Source organism: Rhinolophus sinicus, linkage group LG04 (assembly GCF_036562045.2).
Source record: "Rhinolophus sinicus isolate RSC01 linkage group LG04, ASM3656204v1, whole genome shotgun sequence".
Classification (NCBI taxonomy): Eukaryota; Metazoa; Chordata; class Mammalia; order Chiroptera; family Rhinolophidae; genus Rhinolophus; species Rhinolophus sinicus.
Window position 1 is genome coordinate 4,608,199 of NC_133754.1, and position 23,589 is coordinate 4,631,787.

At 47.7% G+C, this 23,589-nt stretch overlaps 2 protein-coding genes across 2 annotated transcripts; both read right to left on the reverse strand.

The window, feature by feature from the left end:
* Positions 1 to 5,765: 5,765 nt before the first annotated feature.
* LOC109461043 (sperm-associated antigen 11A) lies at positions 5,766 to 9,093 on the reverse strand. Its single transcript, XM_019756976.2, is given in 3 exon segments — positions 5,766 to 6,008; positions 6,010 to 6,092; positions 7,615 to 9,093. Coding segments are annotated over 3 exon segments (342 nt in total). The 5' UTR covers positions 7,766 to 9,093; the 3' UTR covers positions 5,766 to 5,900.
* A 191-nt stretch (positions 9,094 to 9,284) lies between these two features.
* Positions 9,285 to 23,537, reverse strand: LOC109461045 (sperm-associated antigen 11B). Its single transcript, XM_019756979.2, has 3 exons — positions 20,576 to 23,537; positions 19,516 to 19,650; positions 9,285 to 15,163 (listed from the first exon to the last, which is right to left on the reverse strand). Exons 1-3 carry the CDS (start codon positions 20,634 to 20,636, stop codon positions 15,015 to 15,017), a joined length of 345 nt encoding a protein of 114 aa, XP_019612538.2. The 5' UTR covers positions 20,637 to 23,537; the 3' UTR covers positions 9,285 to 15,014.
* Between the last annotated feature and the right edge of the window lie 52 nt (positions 23,538 to 23,589).

The following is a 23,589-nucleotide window of genomic DNA, read 5'->3' on the forward strand; positions in this document are numbered from 1 at the left end:
ATGTGTATACTGTGCAAAGCAACTTATAACTCGTGCTCTTGCAGTAGCATTGCTGCGACCACGCTAACCCTCACACCGCTATTTATGAAGTGAGGAGCACTAGAAATGACATTGTGCATGCACATTGTTCCTCTTTATTTTGTAGGGTGTGGAAAGTGGTGTGAGGGAACAGGGGCCACACTAGGGCCTCTCTGAGTCCACCCCGGACTTGCTACATAAGCTCAGGCAAGCGTTGGAAACCTATTTAGGCACAACTTATAATGTAATCTCAAATCTCTGCTGGCTTCTGGCAGATTTGCACAGAGCGTCCTCCCTTGGAGCTGTGTGGCTGTGGGTCAGTAGCTTCACATCTGTGTGATGGGCACACTTGTGCCTGTTCCAGAGATTAACTGAGATGAATGCATGTGAAGTGCTTAGCACAGAAGCCGGGGCAGAGGAAGCCTCAGTGAGCACCATGTAGTGGGTAGAGGTGGTACTGCCAGGCATACCTTGAGAACGTAATTGGGTCACTTGGCGTCTGGCACCAGAATTTTTCTAATCTGGACATCCACGGTGACCACCAAGCCCTCAGTGGCCTGTCTGTGGGGCAGGCTACTCCCCCACATGAATTCTCAGACTGTGCCAGGACAGGCATATATGTCCCTGCAGGTGAGACACGTGACTGTCCCTGGGGAATAACCTGCAGGTGAGGTGCTACCCACTTGGCATCCCACCGGGAGGAAACCTGGAAACAACAGGCTGACCTGGCCCATGCTGCACAGTCCAGGACGGTGGACACACTGTCCTCCATCTGCTGAGTCCAGTGGCTGCTCACTGGTCCTCACGTGAGGGACGTAGCCCGGGGCCATGGGTGGTCTCTGAACTTCCAGGGGCCTCAGTTTCCATGCCTAACACCCGATGCTGCTACGGAGGTTCTCTCTGGGAGGCGGCATTACTCGTTTCCTGGAGGAAGTCTCTGAGGGCAGCTCCACAAGAGGAGTGTTACTGTGTTGAGCTATTGCAACACAACTGTGACAGTGTGTGACCTATGGCCTCCCTAAAGGATGACTTTGAAGGATTTTCTTGTTTGTTTTGTTAAAAACTCGGCTCAGCCCTTTCTTGTTGCAGTGCCTCCAAGGACGCACCTGTCTAGATGGCTGGTAACTGCTCTGGGAGAACTCTGCCAGAGTTCTGGCTGTTCCCGGTGGTGAGAGCAGGGTGGGTTTGGCCTGAGAGATTTTATTTTACCTGAGACCGCCTGGTTTTCATTTCTATTTATTTATTTGCTTGTTTGTTTAAATTGATTGGCGTGAGAGATTTTTTAATGTCATCAGCACACATCTCCCCAGTACAGAGCTGTGGCCAGGTGGGATCAGGTAGCCATCATTACCTTCAGAGGCAGGTGATGGGACCAGCTTCCCACCTTTCTCCTCAGCTTATCTGCATTTAGAGATCTCAAGACGTGGGGTTGGGGGCAGGTCCCTTCATCCGGATGAAAACCCAGAGCTTATAGACATCGAACTTATGTGAGGGACCATGGGTCATATAAAAATCCATCCTGCTGTAACCAGGTAGGGAGCGACTTTGTGTAAATGTGTACATGTGTGTATTTTGATCCCTGAGTTATGTCCCCTATCATAGGTATTCATTGAGATATATGCTGATTCCACATTGAAAAAACAATCTCAAATCACTTATTGTGTCTTATGTGTTCAAACATCAGATAACTAACTCACCCGTATAGTCCCAATACTCTATGATTCATAAGGAATTCCATGTATGCTTTGTCATTGAAATCAGTGAATACAAAATTTATGTCCAACGTACAAACAAGGAGCCTGGGGCTCAGTGAGGCCGGCCAGGATTGCAGACTGAGGTCTGGAGCCAGGTATTTTGATTCTCTCCAGACTCTTTTCATGACAACGTGTTGCCTATCAAAGGGATGGATTTGTTAATAACATCCTTGGTCCTTTTTTTTGGGGGGGGTGGTCTCAAATTCCTTCACTGACAGGGGACAGCTATTTGTGATGCTCTCAGAGGCAAATGCTTGTTGTGGACACTCAGGATACAGGGGAATCTGGGTCTCCAGCTTCTGCTCCTTTGGTTCTGCTGCCCACAGCGGGGGAGGGGGAGCTGATAACCCTGAAAAGGAGCAGGTTACAGGCTCAACTGTGAGGCGGTGTAACAGGGAAGAGCTAATAAGGGCTGCTTGTGAGAGAAAAGACGGGTATGAAGGTTTCAGTCACAGGGCAGTGTCCGGGGTTCCCTGGTGGCCCCACGTTCTGCCCTTGGATCAGAAAGGGTGGCAGCCGTGGATTGAAGAAATCCTTCACCTGTTTCACATTGATCGTGCTTGGCTGGTCACTAAAGGTATAAATATGAGTGAGAGCCAGACCTTCTATGTTGAGGATTTCAAAGTCTAGCAGGAGAAACAGCCCAATAAGTGAATAGGCAGCATGGGGACAGAGCCTGTAAGAGGGATGCACAGGAGGGACAAAAGGCCCACCTACAGCAATGGCGTCTGTGTGCAGGGAGCAGGGGAGGGAGCTGGGGCAGGATACATGTGGAGGGGGCAGTTGAGCCCCTTTGAGAGGAGGAAGGAATGCCTGTCATTCCTCGTTACTCACTGAGTCATCTCAGAAGAGGAGGTTCCGAGAGGGACAGTGGGGTCAGAACTATACCTGGGTCAGAAAAAGTCTCTACAAGGGAGTATAACATTAGCCAAGCCCCTGGAACCATTGGATGCAGCCTGGTCCCTGCCTCCCGCTGACTGTCCAGGCCCCAGACCACCGCCAGGAACAGCCCAGACCCTCCGCGGTGGGTGGAGGGTCCATGCTCCCAGCGCGAGTCCTACCAGGAGAAGAGGCCAAGTCCTGGGTCTGCCTGCACCTCCTCCAGACTGTGAGCTGCAGTATCGCAGAGCAAGGACAGGCCAGTGAGTCCCCACGTGGAAGCAGACCTGGGATCCAAGGGCAGGACGGATGCAGGGGCCGCAGCCAGTGCTCCCACTGGTGTGCCTGGTTGTCATCCAGTCCAACTCTGTGGTAAAAATCCCTGAAGAGGTTTCTGGGGCACAGCACTGGCAGGCCTGGGGTGGCAGCCATGGGTCCTCCTCTGAACCCACTGAGTTTCTGTTGCCTGGCGCCGTCTCCCCATGGTTGAGGATGCTGGGCATTTGTTCCCTGGGGCGTCAAACTCCAGAAGACTTGCAGGAGCCGGAAGCAGGCAGGCTCGGCTTTCATTACCCACCGCTCTGCTGCTGGCCTGGCCCCTCTCCCAAATAACGAGATGCACAGTGCTGCTTTAATAAATAGCCTGACCCATGCAGTCTGGGTTGAATTCAGTTCATTTCCACAGATCTATAGTGGAACTCTGTGCAGGGCAGCGATGAATGAGACACTATCATCTAATTAATGCCAAGACATGCAGGCTGGGAGTGCTGGCAATTCAGGTTTCCTTTAGTCTCAATTAGGCTTCCATTCCCAGCTGCTGCTTTCTTTAACCAACTGGTACGACCCACTTCACAAGCCTTTGTGGAAGCTGTTTGCAGGCATCGAAGGTGGCAGCTCGCCCTCTGCTGGTTAGTATTGGTATCGACAGGCTGCCTGTAGACGAGGTAGTTTCCCGCTTTGAAAAACGGTCAACATTTGGGGCTTCACCTTGTGTTAGAACCCTAACAGGGCTTTTTAGAATCATGTTCAATCCAATACTTTAAAAAATGGGGAAGTGGATGCTATGGAGATGAAGTAACTTGTTCAATATTTCAGAGAGGTGGAGCAAGACCCTGAATCCAGGTCTTTGGGGCATATTCAGGTCTCTGTGGGGCCCGTCTGCCTTCCCCCCCAGCCTCACAGAAACGATTTTCACAGGATGAAATAAATCATCTCCAACGCGGCCGCTGAAGACACCTGGACACCCACTCCACCCTTCCGGTCGTCCTTCCCTTCCCTTCGTATCTGCCCCCTTAAGCCTCAGCGAACACTGTTCTGCTGCGGGCACCTCCTTCTGCCGTAGCTGACTGGGGCATGCAAATACTGCTTTCAGAGATGTCGCCCACTCAGCAAGATGACGGTCCCGACCAGGCCCCGTTTCCACTAGAAAACGTCTCCACTAGAAACATGTTACTAATAACTGCGGTTTAGAACCCGGTGCAAATCGCCCCCTGCTGGCGGGTCCTGGGCTCTGCCATGGGTTCCCAGCAGGCGTGTCAGAGGTCTAGACCAGCTCCCTCATTTCATTTTTGAGGAAAATCAGGCCGAGAGAAGGGACCGGCTGGCCAGTGGCACAAGCTCAGTGGAAGTACGTGCCCTCTGCAGAGTATGTAACCCTCCCTGCCTGTCCTGAAGCGTGCAGATCTGTGTCTCGTTGGGGAGCAGAGTCTAACACCCCTCCCAGGCAGGCGTTGCACCGGGTCTGGAGCCGGTTCTCAGCCCTGCCCGTCAGGCAGTGAGAGAGGAGTCCACAGAGATGCCTGCGGTTAACAGAGACTCCACTCCTTGGGATCTCATATTTAGAAAATAAAATGCAGGAGTGGGTTTAGAAGAGTCTGGGGAGAGGCTCTGAGCATTACACCTGATGGCCACTGAAACTTGAGCTAGGACTCGAGACAGGAACCCAGAAGCCTGTTTTCTAGGCGACTCAGCTGATGCGTGAGCAACTGGATTCAGGCAGTGAACAGAAATATTGAAAGAAGGTATCTTATCGAGCTATTTATCTGGAAAAACCTGGGCAGTGGTCTCATGCATCACGTTATTATTTTTTTACATTTCTTGCCTGTACTGAACATTCACAATTCTTGGGAGGACTGGTTCAAAGACACGGCATGGACAATACATCTGAGCAGGAGCCAGAGAAAAGCAAAGGGCAACAGCATGAAAGCTCAGGGCATCTGTGGGGACAGAGCCCCAGAGAGCAGTTTCCAGTCTCTCGGCCTCACGTGGAAAGGTGCTGGCTCGGGTAGTAGATGGCCATCAGCTGTGACTAGTTGGCCGTCAGCTGTGGCTAGTTGGCCGTCAGCTGTAACCAGTGAGCCATTGGCCACTGATATAACTGCCATGGCTGAGCTGGCAAGCGCGGATTGCAGTTAGCAAGTGGGTTGGTTGGTTGGTTGGTTGGTTGGTTGGTTGGCAGTGAAGCAAATGGTGGATTGCGCGTCATGTGGCTCCTGCTTCCTGTATCTCCAACCCAGCCACCAGCGAGACTATAGTGGTATGAACCGCATCTTTGTGAACAAGAGCCCTACCTTGCTTTAATTGTCCCCAAATATGTTCTTTAGAGGAAACAGAGAACAATGAGTGCTTAACTGAGGGGGCACGTCGAGAATCCCACTTAGGAATTGCTAACCTTCTGACCCGTTTTCCCCCATCCCTAAAATGGACTGTTGTGTTAATCAGGGGAGATAACCTGAGACTACATGTTTGAAAGCAATGAAACCCCATTTACATGTGCCCTACTGTGATTATTACTGGAGAGGCCTGGGTGGGGAGGGGTAGGGCTCACTATGGTCCAGGACTAAGTAGGACGGGGCTGCTTTGGGTTTGATAAGAAGATGTTATTCAGCAGAAAAGAGGCCAGTAGATTGGCTGCATTTGCATTCCTCTGAAGACGAGACCGTTTGGACCTTGGTTTCAAGTCCACCCACCTGTGGGGAGCTGAGAGCTACCTCCTGGAACAGGGAAAGGAGGTAGAGCACTACAGAATTCTGAGACTCTTTACAAAACAAAACAAAAACAGACAAAAAACAAACAAACAAACAAAAAAACAGAAAAAGGCAAAAAAGCAAGCTCTTAGGAAAATTCTTTCATCAGAACGTCACCTGAGTGCTGGTGTCATTCAACAAAGGTTTATTGAGCAGCTACTATAAGGCACACAGTCTTCTGTGCTCTTGGGGTACCTGATGATCCCCGCTGCCTTCCAGAAGCTCACATGTCAGGTCTCAGCTCTGCCACCCCTCGCTGGTTTATATTTCCTTCCTCTGCATTGGATATGCAACATCTATTCCAGAGATTGGAGCAGATTTCAGCCTTTTTTCTCACCAGAATTGCAGAAAAAAAGTCTGCAGGTTCCATGTTGCATAAGGCAGATAATATTCCTAATTCCAGGTAGCATATCCCCTATTGGCACAATAGAATAGATTTTAATTCAGATGGTACAGAGAATAAAGGCTGACGACCCCAGCCCACAGCCCAGTTTCACATGTTCACTATATTCTTACAAGGTTTTGTGTCTTAGAACTAGTTTCGGTTTAACTGGGCTTCGGTTTCTTAGCTTTAAAAGAGGACCAAGAATCTACAACTCACAATGTTGCCGGGAGATAGTATATTTCATCCGCCATTATTACATTATTATAACAGGGTTCTCTGGCATCCTGATGATGGATGAGTTCATGCACTAGGGGAAAGCAAAGGGCATTTTGGAGAACAGAGGAATAGTGGAGGGGTGGGTCTTGGTCTCTACAGAAAGTGGAAATAGTTCTGATTCTCAGCTTGTGGCCCAATTTTTAGTCTTATATCCTGTAGCGAAAAACATAAAATAAAACCTCTCTCCTCACCATGATTTGTAGACATGTAGGTCAAGCACAAACACCTCGTGAGGAAAGTATTTTCTATTTGTCACAAGAAAAGAAAATTGTAGCTGCGTGTGGTGATGGATGCCCACCAGACTGGCTGTGGTGATTGTTGTGCAATATATACAAACATCACATCGTTATGTTGTTCACCTGAACTAATATAATGATATATGTGAATTGTATCTCAGTAACAACAACAACAAAAACCCATTTCCCGTTTGGGAATGAGAAGGTTGCAAGAAAGCTCTTCTGTCAGGTCTGCAAATGTCATCTAATATGACTGAAAAAAAAAGTTAAAAGCCACCCAACACCCATAGGGGTGGGTCTTGCATGATTTAAAAACCTTGCACAATTATCAGCAATAAATGGGGCCAGCAGTACGACCCTGCACCATTTCAGCTCTGTTGTGGCTTCCGGAGGTCAGTGACGTGAAGGGATAGCTCCACGGCTGCCAAAGGTAGAACCACAAGCCTAGGCATCTGGAGCTCTGGATTCTAGTCTTACTTCTTACAATAACCAGTTATTTCTCCTCAGACAACTCAGTTAACCGGCGATGCCTGAGGTGACTCATCTGTCAAACGGGCTCTCTGTGAAAGCTGGAGGGATGTTACTCTCCGTGCGAAGAACTGCCAGGACTGGGACCATCAGGTACACAGTTGCGCCTTCTCCCTTCTCGGGAGATGGTTTCCTGTCCCTGGAGGGTGTGGGGCTGCCACAGAGGGTCCCTAGTGCCTTCCAGCTCTGACATCCGTGTGACTGCCATTTCCTTCTGAAGACTTTTCTCACTCTGCAGTGAATGCTTCCTATTTGTTTCAGAGCAAAGATGCCCCTTTGCCTGTGTTATGACCTTGATAAGTCACATTATCTTTTCCAAAACTCTCCACAGGGGAGATGAAAACCATCTGGAGCTGAGCTCCAGGGGGTCTGCCTGCACCCACTAACAGCACACAGATACCCAGCTCCCCCAAGGACACACATGGAGGGAGTGCCTGCACCCCTCCCCCAGCCTCTCCCCGTGCATCTGTCTGGGCTGGCAGTGGCTTCTACGTTGGCTGGAAGATGCTTACCAGAGTTCATCTGGACCACACAGAAGAGGACAGTGAAGAGAAAGAGGACCTTCATAGGGTTCCCTTGGCTCGCCCAGGAATCCTCTGCAGAAAAGCAAATCTGATGCAGCGTGCAGTGGAGTGGACAGGAGAGGGCACACAAATGGTACATTTATAGGCTTTGGGGAACACTACTCAGGAATGAGCACATTTATCTGGTCTACTGAGGAAGGTTGTGGGCAGAAGACATTGGATACTCTCCCTTCCCACCTAAAAACAATGTCCAGAGGAGCAGGACTGAGGTGGGAAAGGAAGCAACAGAGCTGAGTGACTCCTTAGCGCCAGGTGCTGTGCTAGGTGACAGAGACAGAAACATGCAAAGACGCCTCCCCTGCCTCAAAAAGTTAAACATATGGATACAGTGCCAGGTGCACATTCAGTAGACGGAGGCCCATGTGCCCCAAGAGATGTGTACGAGACTGTCCGTCAGAGCGTCGTGCATGACAGTCATCAAAAGAACAGATGGTATCACAACAGAGGCACGGAGCAGACCACGTATTCCCACCCAGCAACAAAAAAAGAAAAAACAACAACTACAGATGCACACAGCATGGCTCTACCTAATAAACATTCGGAGTTTAAGAAAAAGAGGAAAACAGCTGGATAAAACGTATAGTATTATTTTTACATTTTGGCAAATCGAATCTATAGTAAAAGTCAGGAAGTTGTCTACCATGGGGGAAGAGGGTAGAGTCGTCCTCATTTGGTAAAGTTTTCTTGACTTGAGGGGGTGGCATTCCAGTGGGAGACACAGGATGCCCCAACCCGGGGGCTGTGTTGGCCTGAGCTGCAGAGAACACTGCAGGGCACTGGGGTGTGGGATGGAGACCCCTTGAGAGGGGGGCAGAGGCTGGTCTTCAAACGGGCTGGTGTTAGAGCAGGTACTGGAAGGACAGCTTTCCATGGAGGTTTACATCATGGCTGATGCTAGCAAGCCTAGGTGATGCAGCTACACATTTGCCCCTGCTTGGTTCTAGTCCCAGCATCACTTAGATTTACTTCCCCTAAAATTCACTTACTAAGAAGTGAAAATCAACTCTCCTTCCCACCCTGTCCCCCAGGCCTTTGTGATGGTTGTTACTGGCTTCTTATCAATCCTTCCAGAGGGTTTCCACGTATACATAGGCATATAGGAATCTATAGCCCTTTTTTGTATAAATAATAACAGACTACATACATTATTTTGGACTTGCCCTTTTTTCATTTGCTACATCCTGGAAATGTTTTAAGTACGTGGGTGCATTGAGAGCTTCTTCATTCTTTATTACAGTGCTTAATGTTCCTGTAGGTGGCCTCCCACCTTACTTAACCAGCCCTCAACAAGCGTGTCTGACCATGATGCTTACCTAGAAAATGGATATTGACGAAGAGATGCCAGGTGTGGCCCCAGACTTCTGCAGGTGAGCAAGGGCACGGGCGAGGGGAGGGCCAGGCGTTCATTCTGGAGATTCCAGATTAAGAAATTTTAAGATTGGGAAAAAAAGATTATGTTAAAATAAAATTTTTAAATCATTTTTGAAATAGAAAATTACCAGTATAAGCCAGTTAATAAAGCTTGGTAATTTTTAGATAAAACCAATAAAATAAAAATTGCAGTTAAATCTGCCTTAATAAATGTTTCTGGTACAAACAAACAAAAAAAAAACCTACAAAAACAAGTGTCCTATAAAAGAACAAAAGCAGCCCTGCCTTCCGTATTTCTTACCCTACACTAAATGCTAGATAAGGAATGGCACCTCTGAGCTTTTAAGAAGAAAATTATGTTGCAAGCATTTGGCTCCATGGTTTATTATATCCCATGGATAAAAGAGAAATTCATTCTGAAATATTCACGGAATCGGAAAATATTTCATCCAAAAGCCATTATCGAAAATATTACATTTACTTTTTTTTCTATACTACATTGCCTTTTTTCTTGTTTGAAAAAATGAACGCCAGCTGCTAGTTTGTCTCTTTAGATGTGCCACGACCAGAGCCATTTTCATGTGCCTTTGCCACACAGGTCACTGCTCATCCTGAGGACAGAAAACATGAGTGTTCTTCAACATTAAACCCCTGTGGCTTTGCCGTTCTTCTTCCTGACATCACGTCTGCCGGCAAAAAGCATAGAGTGGGGGCTGAAGTCACCATTCCCCTCTCAGAGTCGTCCTCACTTTCCTACTTACATTTCCACCAGTCCCAACGGGCTCCTCACTCTTACTGATGCGTCTCTTACCTCATCATGTCTCTTTCACCATATACATGTCCTGCTTTACCTTTCTGTCAACAGGAATGTCAGCCTTCACTCTCCTGGTGAAATTATCTCACAGTCCCCTACAAACCACAGGGGAGTGCCTTGATCGTCTACAACAAGTGCAATTTCTCTGTTCATCAGAGGCTCACATCAGTGCTTGGTGCCCAGACATTTGAATTACATCAGTACAGCCCTTGGGTTCAGACCAAGTGAAATAATAAAGTGGGTCCCCACCAGCTGACTGTCCGGGGCCAGTTGTTCTTATGCTTTGGCTAAGGATTCTCACCACAATATCCCTTTGAAATGACCTTCCCACTGACTTCCTCTTATAGAGTCCACATGGGTTCTTCCTTGTCCGTCTTTCATTTTTATTCCTGTAGCTTCAAATAAAGACCAAAAATGACTAATCGGCCTGAGCAGCCCCCTTTCCCTCTAGCCTTGGAAACTGCTCTGGGGCTTTCTTTCTACCATCCTAACTCAACTCTTTAGTGACTTCCTGTATCCTCCACCCACATTATGATGCCCTGGGCAGCTCACAATCATTCATTCACCAGACCTCCGGCCAAGCCAGGCAGAAGGTTGGGACAATCATTTATCATTTCTCCCCAGTCCCACAACAAATTCTTGTCTCCTGTATCTCACGGGTCTTCTTTCTCTTCCAGGCTCAACATAATTCATCACAGGAGAGCATGTCAAGTTCCCACGACCACCTTTCCTTTGTCTACTGAGGAACGTGAGTACCGGGTCTCAAGGGCAGACCTCTGCGTAAGTTGTCTTCGCCGGTTGTGGTCAGGCCACTTGATTCCCAGGATGAGTTCCTCATTCATACAAATACAGTTCATGATTGTCATGAAGAGTTTGGGTTTAGAAGGACATTTTTGCCCACTGTGCTCATCAGGAGTTACACAGATCATCAACGTCATTATTAGTGGGGCTGGGATGTGAACCCAAGTACCAGCATCCCTAGTAAGGGCCGTAACACCTCTGCTCACACACCACACACAGTCACCTGGGACACACAGCGCCTCTGCCCGCCTGTGGGGAAACTCCTTGCTCTAGGGCTTGGGGAGGGTCTTGTTACCCTTCTCCCGTCCAGTGCCTATCTCTGAGGTGCCACCAGAAAATATTCTGAGACACAAACATGTGTTCTCTTAGAAACATCAAAATCATGAAGACAAAAAAGCACACACTTGAGTCTTCTGGTTTGATATGAGCTGGGTTAGGGTTCTAGATGTCATCCAATCTCCACCTGATATAGATTGGATCATTTAACTCTACCTTTAATTTGTCCTACAGTGAAATAGAAATTATTCCTGGCCCATTACAGGTGCCTTGGACAGACAGGTAGGTGGTAGCAATGAGAACTCTTCAAGAGGGTTCTCAGAGCTCTCAGAGGCAGGAGAAGCAGAGTGGGGAGAACTCTGAGAAGGAGTCCAGGTGGCAGATGGAAGAGAGAACAGGTTCTGTGGATGCTCCCTTGCTGTCCTGAAAGCATAAGACGACGGCCCCACGCTTCCCCACAACAGCCACCCGTGCACTTTGACCTGGCCAATCAGACCCCTCTGACAGATGCACCTGCTGCCCCATAAGGTAAGATGTGGTTTCCCCACAGGCAGGATTGGTTCCTACCCCTATTGTCCTAATGTCACTCATCTGACTCCGGGAATTTGTTTGGTCTATCAAGAAAGAGGCAGACAGTGTGCTAATAAATTCAGTCTCCCTTCATTTGGACAGATTAATTTTTATGTTTGTTCTTATTACTAAGGGGTCCTTGGGTCCAGTACGGTCGTTTGCTATGACTCACGAGGTAAAGGTAAGCCGGCTCTGAGGAGGCCAAGCCTGCAGGGCTGCAGTGACTTCCATGCGCGTGGACAGGATGGAAGGAGCAGGTGTGGCCATTACTAAAGCCAAATGGGGACACAATTGACTGAGCCTGCCGTCCTGCCCCCGCCCCAGCAAGCCTTGGGCACTGAGGAGGAGGCAGACTTCCTGATGACAGGGAGGCTTGCGGACGAGGATGAGTCGAGGGATCAAAGCCCGCAGAAGGCTTCTGGGGGTGTAGTGGGAGCGCAGGACACTGTGTGAGGACGGTGGGCGCGGAGAGCAGAGAGCGAGGCAGTCGGGCGTGTTACGACCTAAAGCAACCTGCTGGCTGGAGGCCCTCGTCCCCCCAGGGGTGCGGCTGGTGTCCATAAAGCCTCATCGTGGCCCAGGCTCCTGCTCTCAACAGATTTCTGCAGAAAGAACAACACAGCCTCACAGAGTTGCTTTCTCAGAATTGACCTGGAGAGCCCATTACGCTCACCACCGATCTCTAAGCAGAACTGCAAAAATGATCACAGAGTGGTAGAAAAAATCAGTTTTTACCTGTTTTTTATGAATCCCAACATAGGTTCCAAAATCTCTCTGGGTCAAGCGCTTTAATGTTTTACAGTCTTAATGCCCCGGAAGTTCTTTCTGCTGCTAAACTTAAAACTTTCTTGATGCAACTTACATCTAGTTTAGATTGTCTTTGCTTCCACTGCCCCTTGGTTCCCTGGCTGCAGCCACACTGGCCACCTCTCGCTGTTTCTCAAACACAAATGGCACATTCCTTCCTGGACACTGGCGTTTGCCATTTCCTATCGCTGGGATGCCGACCACCCCCCAGATAGACACAGAGGCTCACCCCTCACCAACTGTAGGACTTTACCCAAAGTCGACCTTCTCGGTGAGACCTCCTCTAACTCCTCCATCCAAAAGGCAACGCTTCTGTCTGACATTTATATTCCCTTCCTGAGTTTTTTCCTTTGTCATTTTCAATTTATAATATAGCAGACATTTTACTTACACATCTTCCTTATTGTCCGCCTCCCCATTTCAAATGTGAGCTAGATGAGGGTGGATTTCCTGTATCTAGAACAGTACCTGGATACTGTGGGCGCTTCCTACATATCTGTTGAATGAATGAATGGGTGAACGGATGAGCGAATGAAAACAGAGGCACCATTGGAGAGATTTAAGGAGAATGGTGATGTGTTTAGATGTGTTTTTCATAGGGAGGGCTCCAGTTTTCTCCAGCTCCTTCTCAGTCATCTCAACTTTATGCTCCCTTTGAAAACTTCTCACATACACATGCGTCCCCCCACTTTGGTCTCGCAACCACTATTTTAAGTCTTCTATCAAAAAGCACATGAAAAGCTTCCTTGAGTAAATGTTTGTTCCCATCATTTAGAAGGAGACACTGAGGTCCTAGGGCTTAATATCAAGGCTATGTTGCTACGGGAACTCATTGTGGGACCCGGGTGACTGGTGCCCAATCTCTGAACTAGATATAGCTGAGGAAATGTGGAGACAGAGGGCATCCTTCACTTCTTTCCACTATCTCTTCGTGTTGTTTCAGGCACCGCTTTCTTTCTTGGACTGTCTTCCACACCACCCAGCTTTGTCCTTCCTCATCATTTAGGTCCCTCGTTACCTCCTTCAGTGACTCCTCGTTTTCTGGGCCTCACTTAGACATGAGCATTCTTCTTTGCTCCCCAGAAACCTGTCCCTGGGTGACAGATTATAAGACTTTTTCAAGATTTCAGTTTCAACCCACAAGTGAATGCCTTTAACTCTTATTTCTTGTCTCCTCCTATATCCTGGAATCCACGTCAGTCCATTCCAGTTCCCACTGGGCACAGCGAACGCCTCAGGCCTTCAAACCCAGTGTGTCCAGTTCTCCATGGTCTGCCTGCTCCCCTCGTCCTGTGTATGCTGCCTCGGTTAACACAGTTCCTTTCCACTCCATGCCCTTCTGTGGGGACAGAGTCCCAGAGAGCAGTTTCCATGCTCTCGGCCTCATGTGGGAAGATGCTGGCTCGGGTAATAGTTGGCCGTCAGCTGTAACCAGTTAGCCATTGGCCACTGATAGAACTGCCGTGGCTGAGCTAGCAAGCGCGGATTGCAGTTAACAAGGGGGTTTATTGGCAGAGAAGCGGATGGCGGATTGCGGATCGTGTGGCTCCTGTGTCTCCAACCCAGCCGCCAGTGAGAATATAGTGGTATGACTCCCCTACCTATGGCTCCGTAGGTGTTCCTTTTTGGCCTCACCATATCGGGCATTCTTATGCGGGGAGCAGGACCAGAGACCCCGCATGACACCCTGCATGACACCCTGCATGACACCTTCCTTCTTTTCTGTCACCAAACCTGTAAATTCAGTCTCTTTTGGTCCCCACCCCAGGTCCCTCTTCATGACTATGATCTCCACTTAGTCACCGAGTGGGAATCCTGGGGCTCCATCCATTGCCATCACCTCTTACTTGGCCGTCTCTTTCCTGCCGCTAACCTCACACATTTCCAGCCCATCCCCAGTTCTTTTGTTGGGATGAACATTCTAGAATGGAAAATATGGTGATGTCAGTCTCCCTCTCTTGTTTAGTAGTGCAAAGTCTTTAGCATAATATTTTTATTTGACAATTTCACACAATATTTCTACACCAGCCTCATTTGATACTTGTAATTAGTCCCTCTCTTTTGCATTTACTTAGCAAACCTTCTTTCATGTCGCCCTGCCTTTCTACAAACTGTACCCTTTGCCTGAAATTCGCTGCCTCTCTCTTTCACGTAACAAATTCCTAATCATCCCCCAAAATCCTGCTCAAATTTCCCCAAGAATCCTCTCTTCATTCTCTTATATTGGTCTTCTCCACATATTACCCACATTATAGAATGGACAGCATTTTATTGTTTTTATTTATTCAGTGTTTCTCTCTTCACACATCCATGTTTCCAATTCATTACATTTTCAGTGCCTAGAACATAAGTGGGTACTCAAAAACTATTTTTTAAAACAAAAGAACGAAATACTTGAATGCTTTCTTATGTAAGTTTATTACATCCACAACTATCAGCAAAAATTGTGTGATTTTGATGATTTTGTAAATCGCGAGCCAGGTCACTTTCTCTAAGATTGTATCTGTAGATTATGGGTAGCCCGTTTTTGTCTTTTCTTCTGCTACAATAAAATGTTTAGCCTTCCTGGCACTGACGACAATGCCTCAGCCCCTCTCTGCTCAGCCCCTTCTCCAGAACACTGCACCTGGGCTGGTGACGTGGCCCCGGTAGACAGGTGAACAATGGCAGGTGGACAAAGCCTCCGCTTCTATGACAGCAACCTCAGGTCTGGATGTGAACAGCAGACATATATTTTTTTAGCGCAGTAGCCTAGTTGCGTTTCCATATAATTACAATATTCTTGACACTGGCCTTTGCTTTTCCTGCAGTTGACAACTTTGAAATCTGGTGCAGGTTCTATATAAAGAAATATTCAACATTAGCCTCTTGAGGAATTCTTAAGGTATTAAGAATCAAACAGTGGTCATTTTACCCCAAAGGGATATGAGGAGGATGGCAATGGATAGGAAACAGATTTCTTTCGCAACCATTCTGATGGGATAAAAGTCAGATCCTTGAATTGGGCTTATGTCACCGTCCTTCTCCCTGGAAAATGAACTGTCAATCAGAGGCAATTAGGAGGAGAAATGGTGATGGCTGTGTTACAATACAAATATGGCCCTTGAAATAATCTAGAACGTTGTGTGAGGGGACGAGTAAGGACTCTCTGAGGCAAACTGAGAAAGGATATGGCCCATCAAACACGTGCTGAGGGGTAGGTAGTGGTCCTCTGAGGACGTGCGTGGTTGAGCCCTCCCTGTAAGGGAGATGGGATATCTAGGGTAGACCAGGTGAACATGGGAAGCAGAGGGGAGAGTTTGAAAGAGTTGAAAAGATTTATTTCCCCCCCTCATTATGAAGGAGTTGCCTGGAAGAGTATTTGTTACCTTAAACATGTGCCAAGTTACTTGAGTCATGTACAATTCTTATCTCACTCTGCAGTTCAAGTAATGATTAAACATTCATTTTTCTCTTAAATGGTCTCCTATGATGACAACTGACAGCAAAGAACAAGGGGTAAGTGTTTGAAAAACACCATGAAAGCAGAAGCTGGGGAAAGTTTCTGATGGACGCCAGGCTAAGGCGCTCTGCTCATCGTCAGAGGCTCTGCCCCAGATCTGGGACTGGACCTTCAGACAAACCAAACGGGAAGGGACGCCACCCCCTCCTCTTCTACTTTCTTTCACCAGTAGCCTCACAACTGTGTGGCTGGACCAACGGGTCAATTGCTCAATCGATTAAAATTATTTTCTATCACTTCATTTTCTAAACGACAATTTTTTTTACATATACAAAACCCTGCACCTATTGAATGTATACAGTATGGTGAGTTTGGACACATGCAACCCCCCACGATACCATTACCACAATCAAGGCAAGAAACATCCATCATCTCCAAAAATTTCCTTGCATCCTTTAGATTTGGTTTTCTTATGGTAAGAACACTTAACATAAGATCTACACTTTTAACAAATTTTTAAATGCAAAATACCACATTGTTAACTACAGGCACTATATTGTAAGGCGATCTCTAGAATTTATTCATTGCGCAAAACTGAAACTTGACACCCAAGCATTGAGCAGAGACTGGCGCAGAGCGAGCAGTGTGCAAACATTATTATCACTCACGACAATATGGTAGTCAAATGGATTGCCACAGAAACTCATAAGACACAATGCTCTAATGTTAGGAATCTCAGGTTTTGAAAAAGACAAGTTCATTATAAAATTTTGTCCATTGAACCACCTTTTTCATGAAACAAAACCAGTTTATCTGACCATTCATTCAAGAATCCTTATTGAGAACCTGCAACGTGTCAAGTCCTGTTGTAGGTGTTGGATTTTGCGTAGTGAACACGCAGTTGATCCCTGTCCTCTTAGACCTTATTCTCTACTGACGTTCACGTTTCCCAGTAGCTTTTTTCATGGACACATAGGCAGCGCATAAAAGGGATATAGAAATCGTGGGGTCCACGACCTCCAACAGGTGGATCACAGTCAATGGATCATTTTGAGAGTCTTCAAGGTCAATCTCCAAGCCAGTTGTCTCTTTGTCATGTTGCCCTTCCCTGTTCTCGTGACTTTGCCAACACCAGATCCTGTAACACCAGCCATGGCTCCTTTAACCTCCCCCTTCCTGCTGCTCCAGGACACATCCCTGCTAACTACCACGTGCCCTCCACGTGCACACACATGCATGAGAACAATTCAATCTCCTTTCCTGCTTGGTGCTAGTTGATCCTTATGTTGCAAGGGCAGAGCGATGGAGGCCCGGGAAGCCCCCACAATCCCCTTGAAGTTCATTGCTCAGCGCTGCTGCAGGCAGGGCACGTGTGAGCAGCAACGGGCTCCTTTCCTAACAGATTCTTCCCTTCTTCCCCGGCTGCATTACTGCGGTCTGACACCTCCAAGGCTTGGAACAGGAGAGGGGCACGAGGAGGACAGAGACCAGACTTTCCTATTGGTTTATTCCATTGGAAGCTGACTTTGTGCCTGTGGAGTCAGCTGGCAGGAGGACACATCTTCACCCTGCTCATGGCTCACTCCTTCCTCGGCCCCTAAGCATCTGCTGACATCTAAGGCACATCCTCATTGACATTTCCTGGCCTCAACAGTGTCCCCCTAAAACAGGATCAAAGGCGACTCCTGCATGAAGCCCACACCTGGATCATGTTCTCCCACCAGATCCTTCAGAATGTGGGCCCGTTTCAACGCAGCATCCACCTTTCCTTTGCACCTGCCAGGTGGGGGGCTCCCATGAGCAAGTCCCACCTGTCAGATTTGAGAGGCAGAAGAGCTGCTTTGGGCGGGCACAGGGGCCACATGCCCTTCCCATCAGGAGAAGGGTGGGCCTGTCAGTTCACCCATAGCCCTTTCCAGAAAGATTATTGCAAAACCCTGCCTCAGTTTCCACTCTTTTCTCACGCCCTTGACAGCGTGAGGATTTAATGCTTCTCTCACCGGTTATTTTGGTGTGTTTTTTAAAATTTTTATCGGGGAATATTGGGGAACACTGTGTTTCTCCAGGGCCCATCAGTTCTAAGTTGTTGTCCTTCAGTCTAGTTGTGGAGGGCGCAGCTCAGCTCCAAGTCCAGTCCCCGTTTTCAATCTTTAGTTGCAGGGGGCACAGCCCACCATCCCACGTGGGAATTGAACCGGCAACCCTGTTGTTTTCAGAGCTCGTGCTCTAACCAGCTGAGCCACCTGGCCTCCCTTTTTCTCACTGGTTTTTAGTCACCTCTTTTACACAGTGGCCTGCTTTCCACTCACCATACTATTTTGAATCCCAAGTGAAAATTCTATCTTAGCAGCTTCTCAAACACAGTGTTACAAACAGAAAGCTCATAACTCTTGAGAGAGAAAGATGTATCATAGAAAGAGAGCAAAACAAGAATAGAACAGGTGGGGGAGTGGGAAGAGGCCCTACAGATTTCTATTTATTTGGTAAATGAATTCACTTCCTCAAACTTTCCAGGAAAAATTATTTATGACATTTTAACATGCTTTGGCAGAGCAGGGGAACGTTCTCTGGATCAGGACCTCAGCGTCTAGTGGGGAAACAGACACGTAAACAAATATTTAAATTTAATATAATAACTCCATAGTAGAGTCTGCACAAAGTGACTGGCGAACATAGAGGACAACCAAACAAGGTCACAGAGAACGTTACATTTAAACGGATGCTAGATGTAGCATCTGAATGGGGTCTTGAACACAAGTTAGACATGTTCCTCAGAGTTGTGCGAAGAAATGAGAGAGCAAAATATTTCCCAGAAATCACGATGTGCTTGAGTATCACAGAGGTGACAGAAAATGGTGGGAAATATGGGTAAGACTGAGACAGACTTTTCGTGACTGGGTAAGGATTTTAAGAATTTAGTTTCTCAGTCATTTGTTTTTCAACTCTACTTCTGTGGAATATGTGCTACTAGACATAGATGGAGGTATTATGCCGATGGGACTGTTTTCCCAATTCAGAGAAAAACAATTAAGAGAGAATTTTCTCCTCTTGCCACTGAACTTCCAGACTTGTTTTCCCTGTTTTAGGGTCAGGAATGAGTCTGGGATTAAGGACACCATGGAAATTACTGTTCCCACTATGTCCTTACAGATTTGAAGCTGGCTTAGACAGTGGGTTGGAACTAACCAGAAAAGTGGCTGTGGGCCCTCTGTCCTCTGTCCCCCCTCTGCTCCTCATTGCAATAGGCTGACATCACAGTCTCGCTTCAGCCACGCCGACCCAGGAGGCATTCCGTGAGCACTCATTTTTCACGTGGCACTTAGCATACGGTCAGCAAATGTCCCGTAGAATGCATGAACTCCAAGGCCCAGGGAGCAGGGCTCTAACCTGGTAGAGGTGGGGCTGTCTCACTCCACGTCATCTCCTCCCATCAGGCTTGAATGAAGCCCAGAGGCTGCAGAAGGGGCCCCATACTTTTGCCTCCCAGCCTCCCAGGTGTTACTGACCAATCCGGGGAGTGGCGGGGGCGGGGGAGGCTGCAGACCCCTGTGACCTTTCTGACAGGTAGCACAGCCTGAGCCATCCACACAGCGTCTTCATGAAACACAGCCTGTCCTTACTGTCAATGACTGCCCAGCCTCACCTCCAGCCATCCATTCACTGGGTGGGTGGAGGTGTCACCTTCCCATCCATTCATTCACGACACGTTTGCGGAGTGGATGAACTTGTCACAGGTATGGTTACTTACCCTCGTAAGGGGGAGTGTGTGGAAAGAAGTAGCGTTTTACTTGGTGGCGTAGCAAGTGGGACACGATTGTTCCTTCTGCAGGTGCTTCGGGGTCCTCAGTGCCTTCCTGGCTAACATACCTGGCCCAGGACAAACCTGTAGGAGAGAAAATACACAGCAGAGAATCTCCTGAGCTCTCCATTCAGCAGACCCATGAGGATGAGGTACGTTCACTCTAGGGGTGAGGGAGAATATGGGGGGCATGGGGAGTTGCTGCTCTGTGGAGTAAAGTTTCAGTCACACAGGATGGAAAGTTCCAGGCCCCACGGTAGTTAGCTGCACTGTCTGTAGTTAATACAACGTGTGCACCGCAAAATCTGGTAAGAGGGTTGACCTCATGTTAAGTGTTCTTACTACACACAATCAAACATAAATACAAAAGGGACACAGGGAAACTTCAGGGAGTGTTGGGTATGCCTATTCCCTTGGCTGTTAGGACTATGTGCATATGTCCAAGCTCATCAAATTGTACACATTAAATGTATGCAGTTCTTTGTCTACCAATTACATACCTCTATCATGCTGTAAAAATGGAGAAAGTGGAGGATGGGATGGGGTGGGTTGGCGGGGGGGTAAATGTTATTTGTGTACGTGCACATTAGTATGCACTGTGTGTGTGTGAGAGAGAGAGGGAGAGAGAGAGAGAGAGAGAGAGAGAGAGAGAGAGAGAGAGAGAGAGAATGAGGCCTGAGAAGGTGGGTAGTGGAGCCTGGGTGCCTTACGGAAGCCGAGCTGAGCATTCCCCCAGGTCGTCACTAACACGGTCATTGAAACCCCCTACATCTAAGGTCCTTCCTGACACTGACTGTCCCTCTCTGTAAGGGAAAGGAGGATGTTAAAAGGATAAGAAAGTGGAGTCAGGGGCGGGAGCCTCTGTCCTGGGAAGCCAGTGCCATCAGCATATTCAGGGTCATTCAGACACCCAGCCAGGAGGTTCCCAGGCCTAGGATCTCACTTCCCAACCCAGAGGTGACCACTGCAGAGAGACGTGGCCCGCACGCCCAGGCCAGTTCCCACTTACCTGGAAACAGCAGGGACACAAGGAGAAGAACCAACGGCGATGGTGGGAGGAGTGGCTTCATGTGGCCAAGGGGGTGGCACGCCTGGAAGGTCTGGGTGAGCGCACACACAGCAGGGCCCCTTTATAGCTGAGCTGCGGGAGTGCAGGAAGCAGGGCAAGAGCCGCATTCCAGAGTGATTTCCCGGTGACAAAGGACAAAGGCACACACATTCCTTTCCTGCCACTAGTGGAACAAACAGTAAGCCACTTTTCTCAGGAGGTGAATATTACGCCTGAATGCCTTGGTTGGGTTTGGTGAGTAAAAAAGGCCAGCGACAGAGAAGAGCAGCAGAAAGAGGAGAGAGGCAAAATACATATGTCATGAACATCAAATCACCAATTTCCTCAAGTGCTTCTTATAAAAGCACTGCTATTCGTTCAAGTGGTGACATAAAGAGAGCCGTCATATTGCTTCTATCCTGTCTTCTGAACGTATTTATCTTATGTACAAAAATCACACAGGAAAACATACAACATTCCAGGTATGCCCTGATTTTCAAAACTGTCATTCCTGGAAGTGACATGGGCAGCGCCCAAGCCACTCCCAATTCTCACTCCTGCCCTTTCTCCCCCGAGTCTCTCCCTGTCTCTTGGCTCCTCCGCGACTCAGTCGTCTCTTTCTATCCGTTGATTTTAATGTTCTGACTCTTCTTCATTTCACCCCACCCTTCTACTGTCCTCTTTCCCCCAGACACCTATTGATGTCACTGGGTCCAATTCAAGTAACTCTGGAGTTGAGTCTGGGTTCTCTCTCCTGGTAACAACTAAGCAAAAGGCTCTTCTTCCCTCGCCTTCATCATCGTCTTCATAGCAGGCGTGAGGTTTCATGTTGTTGCAAAATCTCAGGAAGGCACAACCCAGGCAGCCTTTCTGGACTCAACCACAGAAGCACAGACTCGGTTTAGGAGACTTTTAACCATATGACATCTACTAAAGCATCAGTCACTTGAAAAGGGCAGTGTGTATCCCCTGTGTCTCATTTGCATGCACATTTTGGTCAGGAGAAAAATGTCTTCATGTAAATAAAAATACTTGGTCTCCACCTGGAGACAGGGGAAAGTGGATGGACAAAGCAGCAGCAGTAACAGCAGAGACCTGGGCCTCAGAGACGCAACAGAGAAGGAGAGAAGGTTTGGGGCTGCAAACACATGTGACAGGGGACCCAGTATCACCCCGCAGCAACCACTGCCCCTTAGGTCTCCAGACAGGTTCCATACTAGGGAGCACGGAGGTGCTGTCAGAGACGGCGTCAGCACCTCTCGCATCCTTTTATTTTTAGGCATTAGAAAATCTTCCGACTCAAAGAGGGCACTGGGCAGGGATGGGAGGCAACTGGCCCATGATAAGGGACATTAGTCACTGAGGCCACCAGAGGCTGACAACTGGAGACGGAGAAGGTCAGGAGGGGAGATGGAACGGTGCTGTGACCTCTACTCCTAACGAGGATTTCTCTATTCCCTCATCGACACACTCCTGTGCTTTTTATATTCCAGCCCAGAAGCTATTTATTACAGCTGTGTTTATATTTATTTAAGTGTGGAATTGGTATCTTTTATCAAAGATGCAAATTTTAGCGTACATAGGCAAGTTATTCCTACAGATGTTTGTCTTCCCGATAAAAAGAAAAAAAGTCCAATCTAATACTCAGACATTAATAATGATGAATTATGAACCAAAATATAACAGTATTTTGATAACCACCACTCAGCTAAAGGATTAGTTCTAGTTCATTAAAATCATTTGATCTAATTAGGTGAAGAAATTGAGCCAAAAATAGTCACATCTCACGTCCTCTGTCTAGATCTTAAAATAAACCTTCCTGGATATTTCTAAAAAGAACCACCTTGAAAATGAGGGACCAATGAAAAGCCTGTTCTGCTCTTTGATAGGAAAAGGTCAGTGAGGTCGTTAGAAAGGCAGCCGGTGTGACATCTGCCCTAACAGAGCAGAACCGTGTTCTGAGCTCCTGTCCTCTTCCACCAGCATCGCGTGTTCTAGAAGAATTATAAAACAATTTACCTGCTAAAAGCCACATCTATTCTGACGGGAGGATAGCAGAACCCGTTATAGAGTATTCTAATCATTGGTTCTACTTCTTTTTAAAATTGTCGTCCTTTTTGTTCTTTTGCTGTTAAGCCATAAAATTAATAGTGTGACTTTGTGATTCCCTTCAGCACTGAGAATAGCAGTCATTAACCTGAGTATGTGAATTAGACTTGGGGGCGGGGGCGTGGCTATTTCAGAATCCAACCTCCATTTAGAAAGTGAAAGGATGGACATCAGGACTGCAAGCAAACCCCAGGGTTCTTCTGGCAAACCAGGAGGTAAAGCCACTCTAATTGTTTCTGGCGATGAGATAGTTTTTCTTTCTCCTTGTTGTCACCACCCCGATCATTACTTCTATTGGTGTCACAAAGTCTGGAGAAGCCCCTTGCTTTTCTCTACTGTCATTTGGGAAGTCCAGCATGGCCGCTCTGTTGGCAAAATGTCAAGTTGAAAATAAGGAAACAACATAACTGTAGAACGGGGCCGGAAGTTGGTTCTCTGCTTGTGTTGCTTGAATGGCCATATGGCAGAGCCCCGAGGTTGTCGGCCAAGTGGTGGGGCTCAGATTCCAGCATAGCCTGCTGTGCTGCCTCTGTGCCTGCTGGGAGGTCGGGATTATGCCAGGTCCTCCTAACATCCCCACCGACTTTAGGAAAGCCACTGTCCTTCTGAGCCTTGGTTTCTACACCTAAGAAGGCTGGATGATGCCACTTAGCATGACTAATTCGGAAGCTTATTGTAAGGATCAGAAGGGATTATGGACATGAAAGTCCTTTGTAAAATACAAAGTGTGGAGAATACTGAAGAGGGACACCAACATAGTACGAGAAACACTGTTACATCGTCCGCCAGCCTATTGTATTTGGGGGCTGTTGGACAGGTTCTGCCCCCACCCCCACCCCCACCCCACATATGGTGCGGTGAGATCT

What these genes read in the sequence shown, in the direction of transcription:
- LOC109461045 (XM_019756979.2), bottom strand. Translation starts at nt 20,636, where the DNA reads ATGAAGCCACTCCTCCCACCATCGCCGTTGGTTCTTCTCCTTGTGTCC. An exon ending in TGTGTCCCTGCTGTTTCCAG is followed by an intron (nt 19,651 to 20,575) that starts GTAAGTGGGAAC and finishes TCTCTCCTACAG; the next exon opens with GTTTGTCCTGGGCCAGGTAT. An exon ending in ACACACTCCCCCTTACGAGG is followed by an intron (nt 15,164 to 19,515) that starts GTAAGTAACCAT and finishes TTCTTTATATAG; the next exon opens with AACCTGCACCAGATTTCAAA.